The sequence below is a fragment of the Cyprinus carpio genome, chromosome B20, assembly GCF_018340385.1.
Source record: "Cyprinus carpio isolate SPL01 chromosome B20, ASM1834038v1, whole genome shotgun sequence".
In the NCBI taxonomy this organism is placed as follows: Eukaryota; Metazoa; Chordata; class Actinopteri; order Cypriniformes; family Cyprinidae; genus Cyprinus; species Cyprinus carpio.
In genome coordinates, this window is record NC_056616.1 from 8,835,795 (window position 1) to 8,857,881 (window position 22,087).

The 22,087-nt window shown below is 40.5% G+C and overlaps 2 protein-coding genes across 5 annotated transcripts in view; one reads left to right on the forward strand and one right to left on the reverse strand.

The window, feature by feature from the left end:
* LOC109071888 (ras-specific guanine nucleotide-releasing factor RalGPS2-like) overlaps nt 1-22,087 on the forward strand; it is a 120,076-nt gene that overhangs the window by 73,431 nt on the left and 24,558 nt on the right. The gene's annotated exons all lie outside the window — the stretch shown is intronic.
* On the reverse strand, nt 709-21,968 carry LOC109071905 (angiopoietin-related protein 1-like). 2 transcript variants are annotated; one of them, XM_042746349.1, is made up of 5 exons: nt 21,677-21,968; nt 7,663-8,553; nt 3,950-4,143; nt 2,713-2,983; nt 709-2,517 (listed from the first exon to the last, which is right to left on the reverse strand). In XM_042746349.1, exons 2-5 carry the CDS (start codon nt 8,450-8,452, stop codon nt 2,330-2,332), a joined length of 1,443 nt encoding a protein of 480 aa, XP_042602283.1. In that variant the 5' UTR covers nt 8,453-8,553; nt 21,677-21,968; the 3' UTR covers nt 709-2,329. The 2 variants fall into 2 exon arrangements, with proteins under 2 accessions (XP_042602283.1, XP_042602282.1); XM_042746348.1 differs by having other exon boundaries at nt 21,693-21,967.

Consider the following 22,087-nt stretch of genomic DNA (forward strand, 5'->3'; position numbering starts at 1 on the left):
TCGGTCGCTATCCAACAAAAGCTTTTACGAGACAAAAAACAACTTTATGGCCGGATTGTGACTGCACTTGTTGTCTAAGTTTGAGTATTTACTCTGATGTGCCACGTGCGTGAAAGTGTAAAGCCTGTGATCTGTGTCCCATGGGGAGATGAATGCTGGGAAACAGACGGAAGCTCTTTAGAAGAACATGTTATAGCACAAGCCGTGCACAGAACTTCATCTGCCTGTGTCTTTCTTTCCTCTATGAGCGCATGTGTCCGTGTTCTCCCGAAAGAATTAGATGCTTGGCTGTGAGTGATCGAGGATGTTTTGAAAGATAGTCCCGCTGGGGAAGCCGGGAACAGGGAGGCATAACTTTTATGAAATACACTTTTGTGGAGCTGTAACCTAAGCACTTTATATGGAAGGAATGTCTTGCTCTTTTGTCTCCATCTCTCTCTCCCTCCCTCTGGATCCCTCTCTTTCTCTTTTTCTCTCGTCTCGGTCTTTCTCGCCTCCATTCGTGACTGGACGGCAGAAATGTGTTTTTCATTGTCTCTATGTGCTGCAGTCCTCCCATTTTCACATGTCTGCATACTTTTGACATGAAATCTCTGTTTCTTTCGGTCTCAAACACTCACTCACACACATACTCCTGCTCATATTGCAGAAAAATCAGTTGTGTAATTGAAAAACCAGCTGTGACTTCATATATACTGTGCAAAAAAGTTTCACTCAGACTTTTGGACGCTGTTTTATTTCAGTGTTGGAGCAGTGTTAAGAGTGAATTCAGAGATCATTTACACAAAATCCTAGTTCGTAGTCCATCAGAGACTACAGAGAAGAGTGTGTTTGTGTCTGTATATGCCTATGTTTATGAGGGAAGTCTAGCATAAACTCAACAGTTCAAAGTTTTTTTTGTTTGTTTGTTTCTGGTTTTCCATGTGTTTGTGACCAATGGTTTAATCAAATATTGAAGATCGAATGACCACAAGAAAAATCAAAACTGACCCCTTTTATTTTCATAATTATTCAAAAGAAAAAAAAAATTCTAAAAGTTATTAAAAAAAAAAAAAAGAAAAGTATATTGGCCTTCTCTGGTATTTATAGGCCTTACAGACCAATATTTATACTTATTTCTAATTAATTAATAATAATAAAAAAAAATCCACTTTAATTCCAGTTCGCTTTCTGTTTGGTACAACCAATTAACTTCACATTCAAATTCATTCATTCATTTAGACAATTTCTAAATTCTGAATCTTTAATTTAAAATGTAATGATTTGCTTATTTTGCTCTGAAACAGCTATATCTCTGACATCATTTAGGCTGCACAGGGTATTCAATAATCTTAACAACCATTTTAACAAATTAGCATTTGGTTTGGCTCTATTATGATATTTAACATCCACTCAGCTCCCAGTAAATGAAATCTAGTTCACCCCTGCATTTTTTTCTGAATATCTTGTTTCAATTGAAAATGTCATATTATAAAAAAATAACACTGAATTTAAGATTTAGTTATGAAAAATGCATACTTATTGACCTCTAAGATAGATGTTGGGGGACATGTCCCTTTCAGTACCCATGGTTATTACAACCCTGGAGTCAAATGTAATGTTCTCTCTCTGTTGGTAAAAGTATACAAACGTTTGTCAAAAGCACAATGGTACATCATAATAGATGATTGGAGGATTATAACTGTCATAAATACAGATCACTGATATATAAATAACAAATGATTACTGCGGATCGGAGGTGAGTCCTTAAATTAACTCTTACAAAAATGAACAAATATAAAACATAAAGTATATTTACAGACCAACATTACACCTGAATGCAGATGGGGCCTGGCGAACAGTTCAGCCCAGTGCCAGTCCTTATTGTTAAAGACACACCTCCAAAGCCAGAGGCCAAAATCTGGTTAGTTGCGAAGATCTTTGACTAAAAACCAGTGATTGAGGATTTGATGGCATCAGTCCCCAGGCAGTGAGGAAGAGTCTGAAGGAATGGACAGCAGTGAGGAAAAATGAGTTGGAGAAGAGCAGGAGATGCTGAAGTTGACCGTGTTGTGGTCCAACTTCTAGTTCTTACTAGGTCGTCTTCTCTGCATTTGGTTGGACCAAAGGACATTTGTGTACAAGTCTGGAGAAACGCATATCCTTCCACTCCTCCTTTTCAGGATTTTTATCGGTGCTGTACCAATGACGACTATACTGTGTTATACATGTCAGTCCTCATAAACATGAATGTGTGATTATAAATAAGTGCTGAAGTGAATTTATGAGTACATTCAAGCAATTTAGATTCAATCGGGTTTGGTAAGCGGGTGAGGTCCTGAGGTGAACCTCAGTCTATTGGCCGGATCATCATACGGACTGATTTGAGCGAGTAGAACCCGCCTCCATACTCCGCCCAGAAGATCCCATCCTGGAACTTGCTGCGATACACACCGCCGGAGTACCACACGCCGTTCAGATTCGTTTGACCACACGCGTTGTACCACCAGCCTCCTTTGTGGAAATGAGCGCAGTTGCCTGGCATAGAAGGAGAAGGACAAGAGAATGCAATGAGTTGGAATGATAGAACACTTTAGAAGCTTTCGATCTTGTTGGAACAGATCTGAACCAAGCAATTCTTACATTCTGAATTCTACCCAACCCTTATAGCTATGGACAGTTTGCCATTTTCTTCAGCAATTGTCCTATTTTAACTGGCTGTTAGCATCTAACCTGTAAAGGCGTCTTTATCCCGGTCAAGCGTTGTGAAGGGTTTTCCATTGTGGCTTGTGAGGGAGTCTCCAGCATTGCCCTGATAGGTGCCCAGTCTCAGCCTGAAGGCCTCACTCTCAGACTCCAGATGGAAGCTGCTGTACTCTGCATACACTTTCTTTCCAACCCAGTCCTCCAGCTCCACCAGCAATTTGTAGTCCCCCTGCTTGGCTAGATTATAGATGTTCTCCAAGCCCAGCCAGTGCTCTCCATCTATGTTCCCAAAGCCTTTCTGTGTGGGAGGAGGAGGGAGGGAACGAGAGAAACAATAATAGAGACAGAGTATGTGACAGAGAAGTTTGATCTTTTCTCCAATGGAAATAGTTCATCTCTTGAGCGTGTTTAGAGGATTTATGTGCATTTCCCTGACTGTGTGCAGTTATTCTAGTTGTTTTCATTTCATTTGTGTCAGTGAGCAGGATTTGAGGTATATTTCTGTAGTAGGCCTTCAACTCTGGAGTTACAATTCACTCATCTGGCAAGTGAATACACTTAACTTTGAATAAATCGGTGAAGTCACACTCCCAGGACGGACTTTGCAGGGAACATGAGAGCTACTTTATAAAGGCATAACTGGATTTTTCCACTGATTTCAGCAGTGTACAGGGGGAAAATGGTCATTTTGGGTCCATTGCTCTTGGAAAAGGATTGAATTATGTGCTTTGTTTCTACAAGCCTCCTATACATCACAGTTTGGTTTCCCGGACTAAAGGTGAAATGTCTTTTTCTGTTCAGAAAACGTGTTGTGAAATTCATAGCTTAGATTTTTTTTTTTAAGCATATCTTTGTATTATCTAGTAATGAAATACAGTAGTTGCCATGCACCAGTATTTTCAAACCTCTGACTAAAATCAAATTAACCATTAACTACTTCCATGTTACTTTGGTTACTTGACATGACAAGTCTTGAGAACCACTGACCTACAGTAAATCACTGATGGGCCTTATTGGGAATCTCATCACACATTCCATCTATCTTACTAATTCACTTACACGCTCACACGACAAGGATGTTGGGCAGTTATATAAATGCAGACATTGTGGCTGTCTCCCTGTTTCTTATCAGAAGTCTACTCTTACTGTACTAAATTTGGATAAACAGTCAGGAAAGAAAGGACTTCACTTCTAATTGATTGTCATAGTTTTCCATGTCCTTTAGTCTGCAGCATACTCTGGTCAGTGTGTTGTGGGCCTTTACCTTATAGTTCTCCCAGTTCCTGAAGAAGTTGACAGAGCCATCTTTCCTTCGCTGAAAAACGGTCCAGCCTCCGTTGTCTAATTTATGTTCGCACCAGGCCTGAATCAGTCTATCACTGCCCTCTGTCTTCAACAGATACATCCCACTGGTGCTGTGTCCCGCCTGCCGCACCTGGAAACAGTCTCTGAATGGGCCTGAGGAAGACAGGGAGAAGAGAAAACTGGGGTTCATTCCAGTATTTCATATCTGAACCAATGCAGTGACATTGACAATGACAGTTTGCATTTACAATGTGGCTAGCACATAAATAACTTCAGGTTATCTTGTACATTTGCGTAATTTTGTGCAGATACGAGTTGTGTTTACTGTATATCTGATTAAACTTGTGCAGCTCAAGCGGGTCAATTGGAATATTTGAAACTATTGTTCTTTTTAGATTTTTCTTCAAAAATGCTTGTATTTTAATATATTTGCCTTTCTGTCATATTGTCGTCTACAGTATTTTTCTCATTTTTGTTATCGGCAATAACAAAAAAAAACTGCATTTTTCGTCAATAATAATAACAAGATTAAAGGCCTGTTCATACAAAGTATGATAACTATAATTAAAATGTTTTAATAATCATTTAGTTCTATGAGAATAAGTCCACACTACAGCTATAATGATAATGTAACAGAGGAACAATAACATTGGACTTTCAGAAGTTTTTCCAGCTGATGACGATATAAACAGAGATAGCCATTGAACAATGAAAACAATGAAAAGCTCATTATAACATAACCATTATCATCTGTTGTTGTGTCACTGTAGGTGCCATTATAGTTAACACTCTTTTTGGAACAGGCCTACCTGGTTTCATTGTGTCGAACCAGCAGTTTTTTTTTTTTTATAACACATAATATAGAGGTTTTGGATCAGTTTAGAGAATTTTCCTGACCATAGAGACACACTATTGTCTTAACTGAAAGCTCTCCACACAGGGTCTTCTGCCCAGAGTACAAGATATCCCAGCACTCCAGATTTGGCTGAAAGATTAATACCCAGGTCTGTCCTGATGAAGTTACCATGCCCAGACACCAGCTCAGGCCTTGTGCGACTCCCTCTTCCTTTGGTTATTTTCCGTTCATTTTTCTTTTTCCTCTTTACTTTGAGCTTAAGCTAAAATCATTATCAGTCATATAGGGGTGAGCCAGATATGTAGAGAGTAAGAAAGAGAAAGAGAGATTCCCTTCTGTCAAAGGCCCTTTTGGGCGGTATGGTTGGTGTGTTGTATAAGAGGAGTTTTCCTTTGTTGAGAGGAAGTTCTTCAGTAGCTCTAGCTGTGCTGAAACAGCTGCATTAACCAGCCAGGTCCCAGTGTGGCCCTGACCGCCTGTGCATGAATGATAGCCATTCAGCTCATACAGACAGGCATTGTGCCGGGTGGTTTAGAACGACAGACATCGGCAGAGTGGGCGTTTTCTCTGCTTTTGTCCAGGAGGACCCTCAAACAGAACTGCATCTTAGAGTCATCCAAGACTACTCTCTGAGCAGCTTCTGTTTTTTCAGTAATAATACATCTTCATTGACCGAGAAAAAGAAAAAAAAGTAGTACTGTACAACCCCAGAGGTTATAAGAGTGTTTTGCTTTGGTCAGCTGCGGTTGTAATTCTCCATGTTCTGGGCGAAGTGGTCTACACTGAGCTGTCATTAGCGGTGAGTCGCAAGAGAATCGGACCCTATTGAATTGCCTTGGCCGCATGAGAGGCTGGACTCTGGAGCTATTTGCTTCAGGAACTTCGAGATTTTATCATTGTTTAAGTCTTGGGTTGAGACTGAAGATCTGCTTGATAAGCAGTGGAGATTGTTTATTATGATGTGTGGGTATGTGAGAGAGAAATGGAATTGGAGAAAGCTACCAATGGAGGTCGTGTTTGGAGAGGTGGGTGGTTGTGATATTTATACACCTTCTCAAGGCTTTATCACTAAAGGCTGTAGTCCAAAACCACCATCTCACACTCACACATGTCCATTATTTGGCCTGCCAGGTGTTGGGTCTTACAAAGTGCAAGTGCTTCTCCTGACAAAGTCAAAATTGGAAAATAATTTTCTCATTGTGTTCATGGAGTTAGAGTAATTTCTTTTTTCCTCTCAAGACATTAACTATTCCCAAAACCAAGTGAGCTGAGAGTCATTAGCTTAGAAACATTCTAATGCCAGTGGAAATTAGTTATGAGAGTTTTAAAAAGCATTTCACATCAGTCATTTATGAGGTTCTGTGACCTTAGAATGTAGCTCCCTTTGTAGGCTGTATAAAGCCAGGTAGCTCACTAAGTTTTGGAACAGGACTGCTGTGCTTGGGCCTTTGTAACTTTACACATAATAAGCATGGTTCAACTCTCCCTCAAATTGCAAAATGTATTACTTTCTTTTAAGTAATAGACTCACACATTTCATTTCCAATACACACACGCATCATTCCCCTTCTGTATTTCATATGTAGTCTAGTGTGTGTGCAGTAAAGTTGTGTTTTATGGTATTGCCTTTTACTGACAGTTACATGCCTGTAAAACCTGTCTTGCAGAGATTTGTTCTTGAAAGTGACTGCATGAATGTGGACCTGAATACAGACACTGAATTTGTCTCATTGTCTGTCTTATGTCTAATGATTTCATTGTCTGTCATAACAAATGCTTGCTTTTAAAGTTTAAATTTCTTGGCAGAGGCAGCTTCATATCCTGCATGTGTGTGAGAGGAGGAAAATGTTTTTCCTGGTTAAGTGCTTGAAGAGGGTATCTTGTAGATTTTGTTGCAAATTCTTGTTTTTATGTGTAACATCACTACTTACTAGGCAGATACATTTTGATGCATTAATGGAGAAGGCATACATAACCCCAGTTTAAGCTTAGTCTAACAGTTCATCCACTTCACTCTTCTCTGACCCTCTTTAATCTACTTCAGATTTTTCCAGGAGGATTGTGTGGGTGCATGTTTTCACGTGTGCACTCAGGAATCCATGAGCTCATATTTTGTTTTCATGGGCTGCCAGAGAGGATTCTGCAGGAGCGGAATGGAGGATTCTGAGATTTGTCTCAGTAACTTTTGGCATTACAACACTGTGCAGTCTGTTCTCGGCTGTGTGTTCATGCTTTAGAAGGATAAGGGCTCAGTGCCACTTTTACAGAATACGTGTAGTGCCACCAGGGGAAATGCAACACCTTCAGTGTCATTGCAGATGTACAGTGTTCCATTTGTTATTTTAGTTTTCAGAAGTACCTCCTTTGCAGCCGCTGTACATCATTGATGGAAACTTTTGCAGAGCCCACAGTGATACTGTCCCCACAAAAGACTGCTGTTTAACAATCTGAGGCATTATGCCACCAAGATTTGGACTAAGTGAATGGGAAGTGGGATCTGAACAAGACATGATCCATCAAATTTGCGCCCACCACAAAAGTTACTTTCCTACACATATTGGAGCATGTACAGTAACTGCTGGGTTGTTACTACTACATTTTGTGTTGCATGGTAACATAGAGAGATACCACATCTCCCCTGAAAGCCTGGCATTGTAACTCCCCTAAGACTGTTACTCCATAGAAGCTGTCAGTGTCAAAACATGTCATTTCTGTTCATGTGGAATTTCTGTGAAAGATTGTGAAAATCTACACACAAACCTACACTTGACAAGTTCTTCTACAACTCATTCACTCCCTTGTCCCTGGTCACTTACCATCTGAGGTAAGGGTGCCCTGAGGGGGTGGTGGGATTCCCAGTGGGTCGGGTGTTGGGGCATCCATTCGTGATCCTCTAGGAAAGGCTCTGTTGTTGTGGTCTCTCTGAATCTCATTGGTGAAGCGATTGTTGTTTGCTGGAATGCTCTCTGGCACCACCTGCACCAGCGGTGGAACTGCAGGCAAATCTTGACGCCCATATCCACGAAGACAACGATCCTCCAGGGCGGCAATGAGCACAGATTGGTTGTTAACTGTGGCAGCAAGACCTGCGAAACGTAGCTCCAGCTCTTTGTAACGGGAGGCCAGTCGGAGCATCTCCGAGGTGACGTTCAGTACACGGTTTTCCAGTTGTGCCAGTTCCAGGGAGTTGTCCCTCTTGCGGATAATTTCGTGAAGCAACTGCATGTAGAGCTGTGTCACTCGGGAATTCATGTTACGAGACTCTTTGCGCAGAAGCTTCATCTCATTTACCAAGTTCCCGTCCACATCCGCCACTAGTTGCAGCATCTCGATCTCCCGCCGCTGTTTGGAAAGGACCTCCCGGACATCAGCAATATCCATACGTGTCACCCGGTCTTTGTCTGGCTCGGGCCCGGTGGCAGAGGCACAGATTGGACCTGTGATCCTCTGCTGGGGCATCAGGAAAGTGTAAGAGCACTTCTTTGAGTCATCGGCAGGTGCTCGCCGTTGTCGAGATTGCATGATTGCATTTCCTGAGTGGCTCTTGCCAAACAAGCAGATGGAGAGGCAGAGCATGATGCCCATGCACCATGTTATGTCTCTCATGGTTGCTTCTGTTCTCACCTCACTTAATTTTTGTTAGTTTCTTTCTTCTGTTTACCCTTCTCTTTCTCCACCTCCACAGACTGGTAAATCCAATGCTTCACCTATAATGAGAAAGAAAAACAGCTATCAATTAGCAGTCATGTACATCATCAGTGTACCTTTAAAATCTTCATTATATTTGTCTTATGCAAGCAACGTTTAGTTTTACCTTTGTAGACACCACTTTGTAGGTCATTTAATGACTTTAAACTTTGCCTCAGAAGGGCCATTTAGACGTCAAAAAGAGCCACGGAATGAATTAACCTCAAGTATTTCCTGTTTACTAAGCCAAAGGAGATGTGACAAAGAATCCACATTGTTGACAACTACAAATGAGAACTGAGAAATAGTGAAAGAAGGAAAAAGAATGGGATTCCACAGAAGACATTTACCCAGCAGCTCAAGTGGCAAAGTGGATGACCACAAGGGCTGTCACTGGGCCAGACAAGACCAGCATAGTGTCTTGTTTCCTTCAGTGTTTTAATGGAATTCTGCCATAAAGTATTAGCAGTTCAACATGGTGTACAACCTTTACCCTTGCAGTTCTCACAGACACCCTGCTGTGCTATTCAGTCTCATCTCAGACACTTAAATCAAACACACATTGGATGCTTCACATCATCCACTAACACATGCCCATATCCAGATGGTTCACATCCTCTGCTAACAGTTAATCACTCCTGTGATGTCATCACCATGGCATTTTATAGACCAAACCATCTTTAGCATGGGCTATAACCATTCTCCCACCCTTGTACCTCCTGTAACTAACTACCCCCTTCACCACCTCTCCAGGGTTCATGGGATCAAATTCCTAGGTGCTCTAACATCCTGCTGTGTAACCCACTCTACAGGGTTCCATATTTAACAATCTCCCACTCTTGAGTACCCCAGCATGTCTTCAGTATTTGGCCTAGAAGCACTCTCTGTGAGCTGCATTAGGCTCCTGTAATCCCAGTATCACCTTTCCATCCATGCTGAGCTCTGCTTTTCATCAATACCCAGACGTGCTCTCTAAGGTCCCCCTCCCTGTTTATACAGACACATTTTTCAGTCAGCAATTCTGCCATCTGTGCTGCGAGACCAAAGGTGTGTCTGCAGATCCAGTGCAGTTCTACTTACACTATATAGTGTATAACAAAGGTGAAACTGTCACTCCGCATCATATTGCCTCTATAAGAATGTGTTGCTGACATTTTAATTTGGTAGAGAGTTGAAATAAACAGTGTTACTATGAACCATAAGTACAACATTTGAAATGGAGTTTATATTTGGCTGTCCTCCACAATACCGGATGTAGTTGGTAATCTAAAGCTAACCTGAAATGCTTAGGGGTAGGTTTCAAAAACGACTGACTCTTTCTCTCAAAGCGTAAAGTGAAATGAAAAAGCCACAGTCAAACAGCCTAATCGGGGCTGAACTAATCATACACAGTGGAGCAATTTGACACTGCAGGCTACAGACTTTGAGAAATAAGCTGTGTGGAGTGAAGAGATTAGAAAGTGAGAAGAGTGTAAGACAAGGTTTTAAGGAAAATCTGGGCAATGGTGCTGAAAGTGGGTCACATACATAATCGTCCTTCTGGCTGGTCTGCCAAACAAGACACCTGGCCTTGAACCTGACTTCATGGGAAAGGAAGATCTTGTGCAGTCCAGAAACATGCTGATTTGTCTTCATTTGTGTCTGCCTCTATTTTCATCACTTTCTCTCACTCTCTTTTTCAGGGACCTGACTTACTCAACCTAATTATCTTTAGCTATCATCAGAAACTCAGCTGAAAGTCAGCTGGATTCCCTCCTGTCATTTTTCACAATCACACAGGAAAAACAATTCAAAATATTTTGGCTTTTGCATAGTAATGGGCAGCTAACATATCCAGAACAGATGTGGGAATGTCGGTCCACGCCAAAACAGAAAGGTTTAGGACGCAGTGGTTCGGAATGCTAACCTGAGGGATTGAGAGGAAAACTCTTACCTTCTAATTTGGTTATTTTTCTCTCCCTCCCTTCAGTGATAAAATGGACGACTGCGTTTGTCTCCATTACATAGTCCCTCAACCTTTCACCATCACTATTGAATAGTAATAGACAGCTAAGGTATGCGTTTGCTCATGGCTACATACAAGATGAGAACTATTATACCGCAACTCATGAGAAACAAACTCTGCTCTTCTTTAACAACATTTTGTGGTTCAAAAAAACAGTTTTTACTTCCTGTAGCTCAGCTGGTTGAGCGCTGCACTACCAATGCCAAGGTCATGGGTTCGATTCCCAGGAAACACACAATCTGTGTGTATTTTAAAGTGTATATTTGAATATCACTTTGGATAAAGTAAGAGTCTGCCAAAAGAATAAATGTAAATATTAACATTTTGTCAGCTGTTATAACAATTTCCAGTATCATTGGTCTGCTTCTCCTCTGAGCTGTCAGAATTAACCCAATGTTTCACACTTTTCTCTAGACTCACACTGGAGTTGTCAGTAGCTGGGACAATCAATTAGCTTAGCAAGCTTAGGTTAATGTAAATAGTTTTTAAATGTGGCTTTTGTCAATTTTAGTCTTGATTTGGCTGAGGCCTAGTACCACCACTGCTCTATGGTGATCCCAGAGGCTCCCTGTGCTTCCCCCACACATCTGAGTCACACATCTCCACACTCTATACAATCAACACACTGTTCCTGTGATCCATTTCATCATCCTCTGTAGCTTTGATGTGCTGTATGGACAGCTGTGACCCTCTACTGTTCCAGCCAATTGGCTCTTCATGTGATGTTAGTAGCCATAATTCACAAAGCTTCCAGAATGGCCTCCAGACTGTTCTGATACCCTTGGGTTCCTCGGGTGCTTTTATGAAGTCAGTATCACTGTTATGATGTCACCAGCCAGTGTATCACATGAACATTAAATCCGCTTTCTTGTTTTCATTGGGTTTGACTATGCTATATCAGTCATGGTGGCTGTCAAAGGCTAAATCCCAGCGGTTCCTTAGCATTAGGCAGAATTAAGAAGCTGTTCAATGAACATCATCTGTTTAAAAATGTGAGGTGCAGAAGTTATCAGTGGAAAGATCTTGGGATGTGCTTTAAAAGTTTAACAACTTATAACTTGACATGCAGTCTTAAAAACTGTTCATGCGCAAGACCTCACACAACAGACAGAGTTGTCAGCTCATTTTTACACAGTTAAAAAGGAAAATCAAAACACATTCTTTCATCCAGCTGTGCTGGTTGTATTCTTTAGAAATATGTACTAGATTGATGTTTGTGACACTGCAACAAGTCTTACAACTTTTTTAGCATCTCACACCATCAGTGCCTAGTTTAAGATGATGTGTCAAGTAAAAAGATTTTTAACTTTTAAAAATACACTGCCAGTCAAAAGTTTTTTTCAAAAAAGAAGTCTTGTATGTTCACCAAGGCTGCATTTAGTTGATGAAAAATATAGTAAAGCAGTAATATTGTGAAAATTATTGCAATTTAAAATAAATGTTTTCTATTTTAATGTTTTAAAATGTAATTATTCCAGTGATGGCAAAGCTGAGTTTTCAGCATTTCACTGTCACATGATTATAATTGGTGCTAATTGTAATAATTTTTCACAATTTATTTTTTTGCTGTATTTTTCACCCAATAAAGCAGCCTAGGAGACCTGAAGAGAAAAAAAGAAAAGAAAAGAAAAATTACACACTTTTGACCAGTAATGTATATCTATTCACTTTGGTTCCATTGCATTTCCAACGCCTTTAGACCACAGTAACACATACTGTGTAAACAGCCCTATAGAATATCATTATGGAAACTGCGGAACAAACAAAACTCAGTTAAACAAGGTCCCAGGGTTCATTTTATAGTTGATCAAAGAAATCCTCAGTCCTGTTTTTGTCTTCTCGGCTATCCATCTTGAAAATTCCCAGTAGAAGGGTATTTGCCTGGACACATTTGTTTTAGTAATAAAGTCTCACTTATTCCATATTTTTACAGAGTGCTGCCAAAATCCTTTATTCCTCAAGAGTATTTTTGAGAAGCTCAGCTTAGAGAGAGGGATAGCTACTGAGTTTTGTTTATACTTATGTCTTGGAAGCCAGCTTTCCCAATTCTCTTTCACTCTCTTTTTATTGCTCCATCTTTGTAATTTATATGTGATCACTATCTCATCTAATGTACATAATGTCTTTACATTAAGTGTCATTTGTAGTTCCAGCATGTAGACCTGAAGAGCCCAGCATGGCCCCTTCTTGTCTGGCCTTTTTAACAACACACCATAGAACTAATGCTGACATCAGCATCTGTTCTGTTGCATTTATGGCTTTGGCTTCATAAGAACCTTCTGAATATGCATGTAGATGATGAAAAGACTCTTTAAGAGCCAAACTATTCCTGGTCAATTCATCTAATCATCCAGTCAGTCAATTTAAGTTACTTAGTGGATAATTTTACAATGGCAAACGCTGCTCTCTGGCTGGCCTGCTTGTGTGTGGCGTGCTTTTGTGGGCCACCAGGAGCTGTTTTTCCTTGGCTGTGCCGGGGTTGGATCTGAGCTCAAGTCATTAGCTCATTGCCTCTCTCTTCGCTTAGCACCCAACTCTTCATTTCAGCCTGTGGTGTCTGGCATGACATTATTGTGACTTCCTCTGAAGTGAGTAAAAGGGTTCGAGCTCTTGTTTTTGTGGGATTTATGCCCAAGTGTCTTTGATTTCAGCATTTAACTTGTTTTTTAAAGGATTTGGTCAGCTGTTCCATGTCAAACTTTGATTGGGCAGTTGAGGGCTGTTTAAGCGCTAAACTAGAAACCAGCGGGTATTATAAGGTGTTTTGTTAAGTGTGTTTGCACTCTTGTTGAGAAAGCTTTGATATGGGACCATAAAGTCCCATATTTTTCTTCCAAAGTTTATTAGTCAGAAAGCTGAGTGTCAGTTTGGGCAATTTTATGAGAGAAAAGGTTATTGCTAGAAAGTTTAGACAAGGATATGAAGCGACTAAAAACGGCATTCTCCTTGGGGATTGACAAGGCAGCAGGGAAAGACTTAGAGCGAGAAATGCTTATAAAGATTTTTATTTTATTTGTAAAGCAAATAAATCCCAAGACAAACAAAAGGGTTTTTAAATAAAGCATGTTGTGACTGATTTTACCTATATCGTTTTCCAATGCTTCTTCCTGTTTACATCCTAATGAATGAGGTTGTTTATCCAAGACGGCCAATTTGAAGTTTATATGATTAGTCACTGAACTATGAAAGAAATAAGATCTGAGCTATTCAACCCAACAACTAGCTCCATAAAATTTTAAGAGATGAGTCTCCATGAGTCAACAAGATGTTTAATTTAAACGCCACAGTTACATTGGCAGAATAGTGGTCCACAACAAACCCTGACTCTGACCAAGCATTTGTTTGATATTGTAAAGAGGACTCTTAAAAACTAATCTTAGAAGCCAGACAACTCCAATCCTACCTGGCACATCTCATCAGCCATTGCTGCAGTTTTACTACATACATTTACACACACAAATTTAAACACATCTGTCATTTGATCTAAAACTATGGTAAAAGGTAGTTATATTGAATTTATCTGTTTTTCTTGAAAGAGAATGTATATCCCATTTTAATATAGGATTCCACATCTGGCTGTCAGACTTTCCCAAGATGATGGCTGTAAACACATAGACACACTTCAGAAATATTCCATAATGAGAGAGAAAACAGACAAAAGAGGAAAACAACATGAGAAATGGGCAGAAGGGAACAGCAGTTAGGGTGACAGATGGACAAATGAGGGACCGTAATGAATTTGTTAGGTTGTGGCGACAGAACAGCTGGAATCAGACACTTCGAGAGTAAACAGTCTGAAGAGAATTCTCATTCTGCTGTTGTTCTTGACATTTCTACTATTGGAATAACATGAGAAAAAGATTACTATACAAACAGCAGCTTTCTGCTATTATCTTGAGTCTGTACAAGAAATGCGTCACACACAGACCCGGTTTTCCGCATGGTATTAATTTGTAGAGTCACTCAACATTTTGAGATCAGAAAACCAGGAATCGTCAACATATGACATACTTATTCAATCAGGAGGAAGTGCTGACAGAATTAGAAAATTTGATGAAGAGCATAAGAGCAAGGTAGGAGGAAAAAGAGGTCATAGGAGATTGGAAAACATGCCCAAAGTTGCGTTTTGCAACACCATCCATCCATCCCAGAGAAATTAATGTTGGCAGAATGGAGACCAACAGGGCATGATGTAATAAATTTATGAAGTGAGATCTGGGCATGTGGGAACTTTAATTGATTTTGGAACCCATAGCTAAAGAAAAGAGAGAGCAGGAAAAAGAAGCAATTTTGTCCTAGAGAATGCAGCTTTTCACTGAACGTGGTTTGGAAGGCTCAGGCCTTGGTCCTCATCATATCCCACAAGCCCTTTTTAAAGCCTCTCAGAAGCTTTATTCCTCTCAAAACCTGCTAAATCTGTGGGAACACGCACGTCATGAGAGACAGAGCAGAACTTCTTCTCCAGTTTGCTTGTGTAAAGCTAAATCAGCCGTGAGGGATGGTGATTTAAGATGATATGAGCATCAGAGATGACTTGCAGTGGAACAAAGTATCAGAGAGCAGATGAGATGAGTCAGTGGCAAATAAGAATATTCACATAAAATGAAATAAGCTTAGATTAAAACACATGGTCAAAGTTTCTCTCAAATGCACTCATATTTGCTTTCAAAATGTTCATACCATTTTCAAGAAAATTTGTCTTTTGAAGACTGATGTGGTATAACCAGCAAAAAGTAAAAGTAAAGTAACAAATTCTTAAACCATGCACGGGGAAATGTTTATTTGATCCCCTGCTGATTTTGTAAGTTTACCCACTTACAAAGAAATGAAGGGTCTGACATTTATTTTAACAGATAGAGACCAAAAGAAAAAAAAATTCAAACAAAAAATCCAGAAGAAAACCATTATATAAAGGTTAGAAATTTATATGCATTTCAGTGAGTGAAATAAGTATTTGATCCCCTACCAACCAGCAAGAATTCTGGCCCCCAAAGATTGGTTGTGTGCCCATGTAGAACACGGATTAGTCCTCCCACTTTAAGAAGTTACTCCTAATATCAGCTCGTTAGGTGTATTAGACATCTGTCCACACAATCTGTATCTTTCATTCCCACCTCTCCCACCACCATGGGCAAGACCAAAGAGCTGTCAAAGGATGTCAGAGACAAGATTGTAGATCTGCACAAGGCTGGAATGGGCTACAAGACCATCAGCAAGAAGCTTGGTGAGAAGGAGACAACTGTTTGTGTGATTATTCGGAAATTGAAGAAATACAAAATAACCATCAGTCGACCTTGGTATGGAGCTCCATGCAAGATCTTTCCTCATGGGGTAAGGATGATCATGAGAAAGGTGAGGGTTAATGATCTTAAGGTAGTTGGAACCACAGTCACCAAGCAAAACATTGGTAACACACTACGCCGCAATGGACTGAAATCCTGCAATGCCTGCAAGGTCCCCCTGCTTAAGAAGGCACATGTACAGGCCCATTTAAAGTTTGCCAAAGAACATCTAAGAACACAGGGGGCAGCTGTGGCCTAATGGTTAGAAAACTGGACTTGTAACCAGAAGGTTGCAGGTTCGAGTCTTGGTGCTGGCAGGAGTTGTAGGTGGGGGGAGTGAATGAACAACGCTCTCTTCTACCCTCAATACCCATGGCTGAAGTGCCCTTGAGCAAGGCACTGAACCCCCAGTTGTTCCCCGGGTGCTGGATATAGCTGCCCACTGCTCCGGGTGTGTGTTCACAGTGTGTTCACTTCTCACTGCTGTGTGTGTGCACTTGGATGGGTTAAATGCAGAGCACCAATTCTGAGTATGGGTTACCATACTTGGCAAATGTCATGACTTTCTTTTTTTTTTTCTTTTTTTTTAATGGTTCAGAGAAGCCTTGAGAGAAATGCTGTGGTCAGATGAGACCAAAATTGAGCTCTTTGGCATTAACTCGACTCACCGTGTTTGGAGGGAGAGAAATGCTGACTATGATCCCAAAAACACCATCCCTACAGTCAAACACGGAGGTGGAAATATTATGGTTTGGGGCTGTTTTTCTGCTAAGGGTACAGGATGACTTCAACGCATTGAGGGGCACATGGACGGAGCCATGTACTGTAAAATCTTGTACAAGGACCTCCTTCCCTCAGCCAGAACACTGAAGATGGGTCATGGATGGGTCTTCCAGCATGACAATGACCCGAAATCTACCACCAAGGCAACAAAGGTGTGGCTCAAGAAAAAGCACATTAAGGTCATGGAGTGGCCTAGCCAGTCTCCAAAACCTCAATGCTATAGAAAATCTGTGGAGGGAGCTGAAACTTTGAGTTGCCAAACTACAGCCAAGAAACCTTAAAGGGGTCATATGATGCTGCTAAAAAGAACATTATTTTGTGTATTTGGTGTAATGAAATGTGTTTATGTGGTTTAAGGTTAAAAAACACATTATTTTTCACATACTGTACATTATTGTTTCTCCTCTATGCCCCGCCTTCTGAAACGTGTCAATTTTCACAAGTCTCATGTCTCTGAAAAGCGAGGTGTGCTGTGATTGGCCAGCTATCCAGCGCGTTGTGATTGGCCGAATGCCTCAAGCGTGTGACGGAAATGTTATGCCTCTTAACATTTTGTGAAGCCTTGTCATGCCAGAGCCAACGAGACAAAAACATAAAACCCATTATAAACGTGATGTAAACATGATTTCTAGTCGTGTTTTCTTTTGTAAGACAAAAACAAAGTAGTTTCGCTTTCTCACACCACGGCTTTGAGTGAGCAGAGGCGGGCGGCTTGAGAACAGTGTGGCAGGCGGATTCTACGAAGGAGTGTACCTTGGTCTTGCAGCAACAACATGTGACGACCCCGGGGTGGACGCCACTTTGTCCATGGTGAAAGCCGATTCGGCGATCCACAGTGTGAAGTTGATGTATTTCCTCAGCAACAAGCACAGATCAGCTCCAGGCATGACGAAGCGGATATCGTCCTCTTTTGGAAGGCCAAACAATGTAGTTTCGCTTTCACAGTGAAACACACAGTGTCTATACGACATGGCGGCAGCGGCAGCAGCAACAACAATACCACAACGAGAATAAAAGGTACGCCTTCTTTCTTTGCGTGAACATCTGGGCGGCGTTATGCAAATCTTCCCACATACTGACGTAGATATTTGGGGCGTGTTAGAACGAGCCGTTTCAGGGGGGCGTGGACGAGTCTCAACTTTTATAAAGAATATTTCTTTGGATTTGAGACTTTAGTCTTTGCAACTTCACAGATCTTCTTTATTCACCAAGAGCTTGTAACACTCCAAAGAGAAAGGAAAAATTTGAAATCGCATCATATGACCCCTGTAAGGATTTAGAGAGGATCTGTATACAGGAGTGGACCAAAATCCCTCCTGAGATGTGTGCAAACCTGGTGACCAACTACAAAAAAAAACGTTTTACCTCTGTGCTTGCCAACAAGGGTTTCTGCACCAAGTAATAAACCTACGTTTACACCACAACGATGAAGTCAAAAACGAAAGTTTTTCCTGTGCATTTTTTCAAAAACGTTTCACGTATACACAACATTTTCAAAACAGTTTTAGTTTACACATATCTGTGAAAATGGCCAAAAATGATGTATTATGTATGCCAGACCAGTAGTTGGCGCTGTCACCTTGTTAGTAAACAGTACCTGTAGGGAAGTGATGATTATCTGTTATATATGATGCATCTCCACTGTTGGTTGTAATATTGGTGAAGTAAATCCACACTTTGCTGAAGAAGCGTTAGCAAACTCTTAAGCAGCAACAACACTACCATGTACTCCACCATAGTTGTGTATGTTTGTTCGCACTTGCCTTTAAAATCAACACATACTGCACATCTACATACCTAACACATACTACGCACGTGCATGATGCCACCATTTTCAAAGATTCCCGTATTAAGTTTTTACACTGAAAAGATAACGGTGGCATTTTCAAAAACTTGCACTTTGAAACCCGTTTCCAAAAATATGCATTTTCACTCACCAAAACGCCGTTGTCGTGTAAACGAACAGGCAAAACGCATTAAAAGTTTCCTGTTTTTGGCTGAAAACGTTAACGTGCTAACGGCCGCAAGTCATGTTTTGCTTGGGGATCAAATACTTATTTCACTCACTGACATGCAAATCAATTTCTAATCTTTATATAATGTGTTTTTTTTCTGGATTTTTTGGTTCGTTCTATATTCTGGCTATATACGTAAAAATAAAGCTACCATAAAAATTACAGACCCTTCATTTCTTTGTAAGTGGGCAAACTTACAATATTAGCAGGGGATAAAACAAATATTTTCCCCACTCTATAGATATATATTAGGAATTCTAAATTTTTAAATATCTTTTTTTTATGAGTCACACTACATGACATTTTACTATCCTGTACTACCCTTGTCTTATCATTAAAAGGTCAGATGATCTTATATTTTAAAATACTTATTGACCTTTTATTCTGCATGTTGAATGCACCACGTGACTTTTATCAGAATGCTTTTTAATTTTGATGACCCTTAGTTGAACACAGCAGTCAAGTAACATTACTAGCAACCAACAGTAAGACTCTGTGACCTTCAACAAGCATACAATCCATCACACTTTCCAGCAACCCTGTTTCTTTGTCTCTTCCTTCCAGCAAATCTGTAGCATATCTGTGCGTGCAAATAAGCCCACATATTACCAAAGAAACAGTGGCAGATGCTAGAAAATCATTACCTGTTCCAGCCTGAAGAGAGAATTACTGCAGCTGAACAGATTAATGAGTGCTATTTCCTCCAAAGCTTTATGGGAACGCGAATGCAAATTCATTTTATTCCCAAATCTTTAAATCGCTCTTTCTCATTTAGCTTGGAATTTTTATAAGGCTCTGTTTTAGTGAATAAGATGGCAGCATTTGCAGATGAACTTGTAGGTCAGTCTGGGCTTAGATATCAAGAGAATGTCATTTTTGGAAAAATTGTCAGAGGGATGATTGTGGCTGTTTAAATAACAGAGAACAGAAAAAGAAGGAAGCCTGAAATCCTTAAAACGTGTGTGTATCTGCAAAAGGACAGAAGTAATCTCCACATGTTTCTAATTACCTTAGTGGCACAGATGAGAACAAGCAATGCTTGTATTTTTCTGTTTTAACTTGTTGAAAGGAAGACGATAAACAGAGCGCTCTTAGAAAGAGAAGCAATGTTGGCTCTTATCTGTGTTACGTGCAAGGCTGTATTGAAATTCCACTTACTGCTTTTTCTTAATCTCAATTTTCTGCAGTTACTTTAGCCCAGATGACATTCAAACTTGTTTTATAGACCATTTTAGATGTGCTGTATATTATTGGATACTTTTAAAGAAAATAAAGTTCAGAAATTCTTCAATTGGCATTGCTGGAATGTTTGCACACACTAATATTTCCTTCATGAAATGCAAATCTAGTCAGTCAAGAATCAGTTACCAAAGGTTCTGCTGCCAGAAATGATTTGAAAAAATGCTTGAGAATTCATGTGTTGCATTTTCCATTTGATGTTTTTGAAATAAATGATCTAACAGCCACAAATATGTATCTGGATACGTTTATAGAAGCTCATGACACACGAACATCGCAGACGAAATTAATCACCAGTACCCACAGGAACTGACCGTTGAATATAAACAATGCCAGCCTTAGGCCCTTATTTACTTGGCATCACATTCAACTGTCACATCTTCAGTTCAGATATTTCATGCACTTTCCAAAATCAGTGTCTTTTTAAAATTGTACTAAATGTTCCTTGTACGCAGTATAATTTTTGGAAAAGGCAGGTATTAATGCAATGAGTGTGAAAGACAAAAAAGTCATACTGGAAATTTAAGGCATTTCACATGTGCTACAGGTGAACCATGTGCCAACACTTCAGCATGGAATGCTCTCTGAAGAGTAATGACATGGAAATTCGTACAGGAGCAGCTTCTTTTTCTATGATTGGATTTTAGTGAGCTTAATGACTCTCGGAGGAAACATGCGTTTTTCTAACCTTTCACATTTCAGCCATTTGGTTTCGTTTCACTATGATGGTTATATTCATAATGTGTTCACACAGGACACTCACAGTTTTTCTTGTCCCATGATGCACGTAAAGATCATGTCCTTTGTGAACATCCTTACACAGTAATGTTAATTGTTTTTGTGGACATTTATTGTGGCTTTATTGACAACATTTGGTTTTGCTCAATTTGTATCTACTGGTGCTGTTCATGTGTGTCTGACAGTAGCAGGGCACTATGGGTAATGGTGCCACAACACACACTAGGTTTGTGATTAGCCTTCTGTCAAATCAGAGAGAAGTGTGTGTGCACAACTTGAGAACGTAGACCTTTCTACATGAGGAAGTGGTTAGTGTAAAACGACCTTCTGTCTTGGAAACAGTTTTCTTTAAAACCAATATTTTATGAATAGAGTCCCTTATCCCCTACAGAATGGTACATAGACACTCAGTGGACCAGATTCCCAAGAGCTTCAGCCAGAGAAACGGTAAGGAGCACCAGGCAACCAAGAAACATCTACAACATTCTACAATAGAATCCACAAACCACAGTCCTCAAAATAAGACAGAATCCACAAAATACAGCCTTCGTAGTACAAAAAAAGCCACAAGACACAACCCACAGAGTGACCGACACTGTTTTAGGTAGCACAGTGGAAATCTCTGAGAGTATCAGGCTCCGAACGTGCTGAGAGAGCAGCTCTTAACCAAGCAAACAAACACACCCATCCAGATGCATTTGCCCCCTTCTGCATGACCTTAAAGTGGACCAGAAAACACCCACCTCTTTTTGTGAAAAGCAAACAAACAAAATAAGAGGTGCAATTCTGGGTAATTCTCTACCTTTGATGTTTGTCCTACTTCCCTGCATTGGATTATGAAGAAACACTGAAGTAAACTCTCAGAATGACCCTTGACCAGACCGCTTGGCCCACCCGTACCCTGGCTGAGTTCACAGGGCAGCAGCTGAAGGAATTTCTTCAGAAAAACAAAAACAGAGCAGGGAACGTACAGGTAGTGACGTGCCAAACAAAGACGAAGGATAACTTCCAGCTGCTGACAGATTGATGGATGAAGAGTGAAATAGAGAAAAAGCACAAGAAGTGAGTGAAAAACTTTTACCCAGGTGTCTTCTGACCTTTGTTTTCAGTTGGGGTCCACCAGTCCTTGGTGCCTTCCGTGATTCCTTATTCTCCCAGTGGCTCTCTAAAAGTCCTTAAAGCTGCATACATCTCTTGTATCCCAGGATTGTAAGGCCTTATCCTCCTCCTCAAAGCTCCTGTGGTATCGGTGTCCAGGACCCTGCACAACCCAGTAGCGAGCTCCTGTCCAAAGGTTCACAGGATCTGGGGCAGTGGCATGGTTCTGGAAGCCTTCAGCTGCTTTCTGGAGACTGAGGAACTCTCGGACAGCAACTCTAGTTTTTCACGAAGGTTGGGGGAGGGAGGGGTGGATGGAGGGAATTGGGACCTGATTTTTTTTTTTTCCTCTCTCTTCCTTTTCTCTTTTTTGGAGGGAAGGGCCTAACCCCTC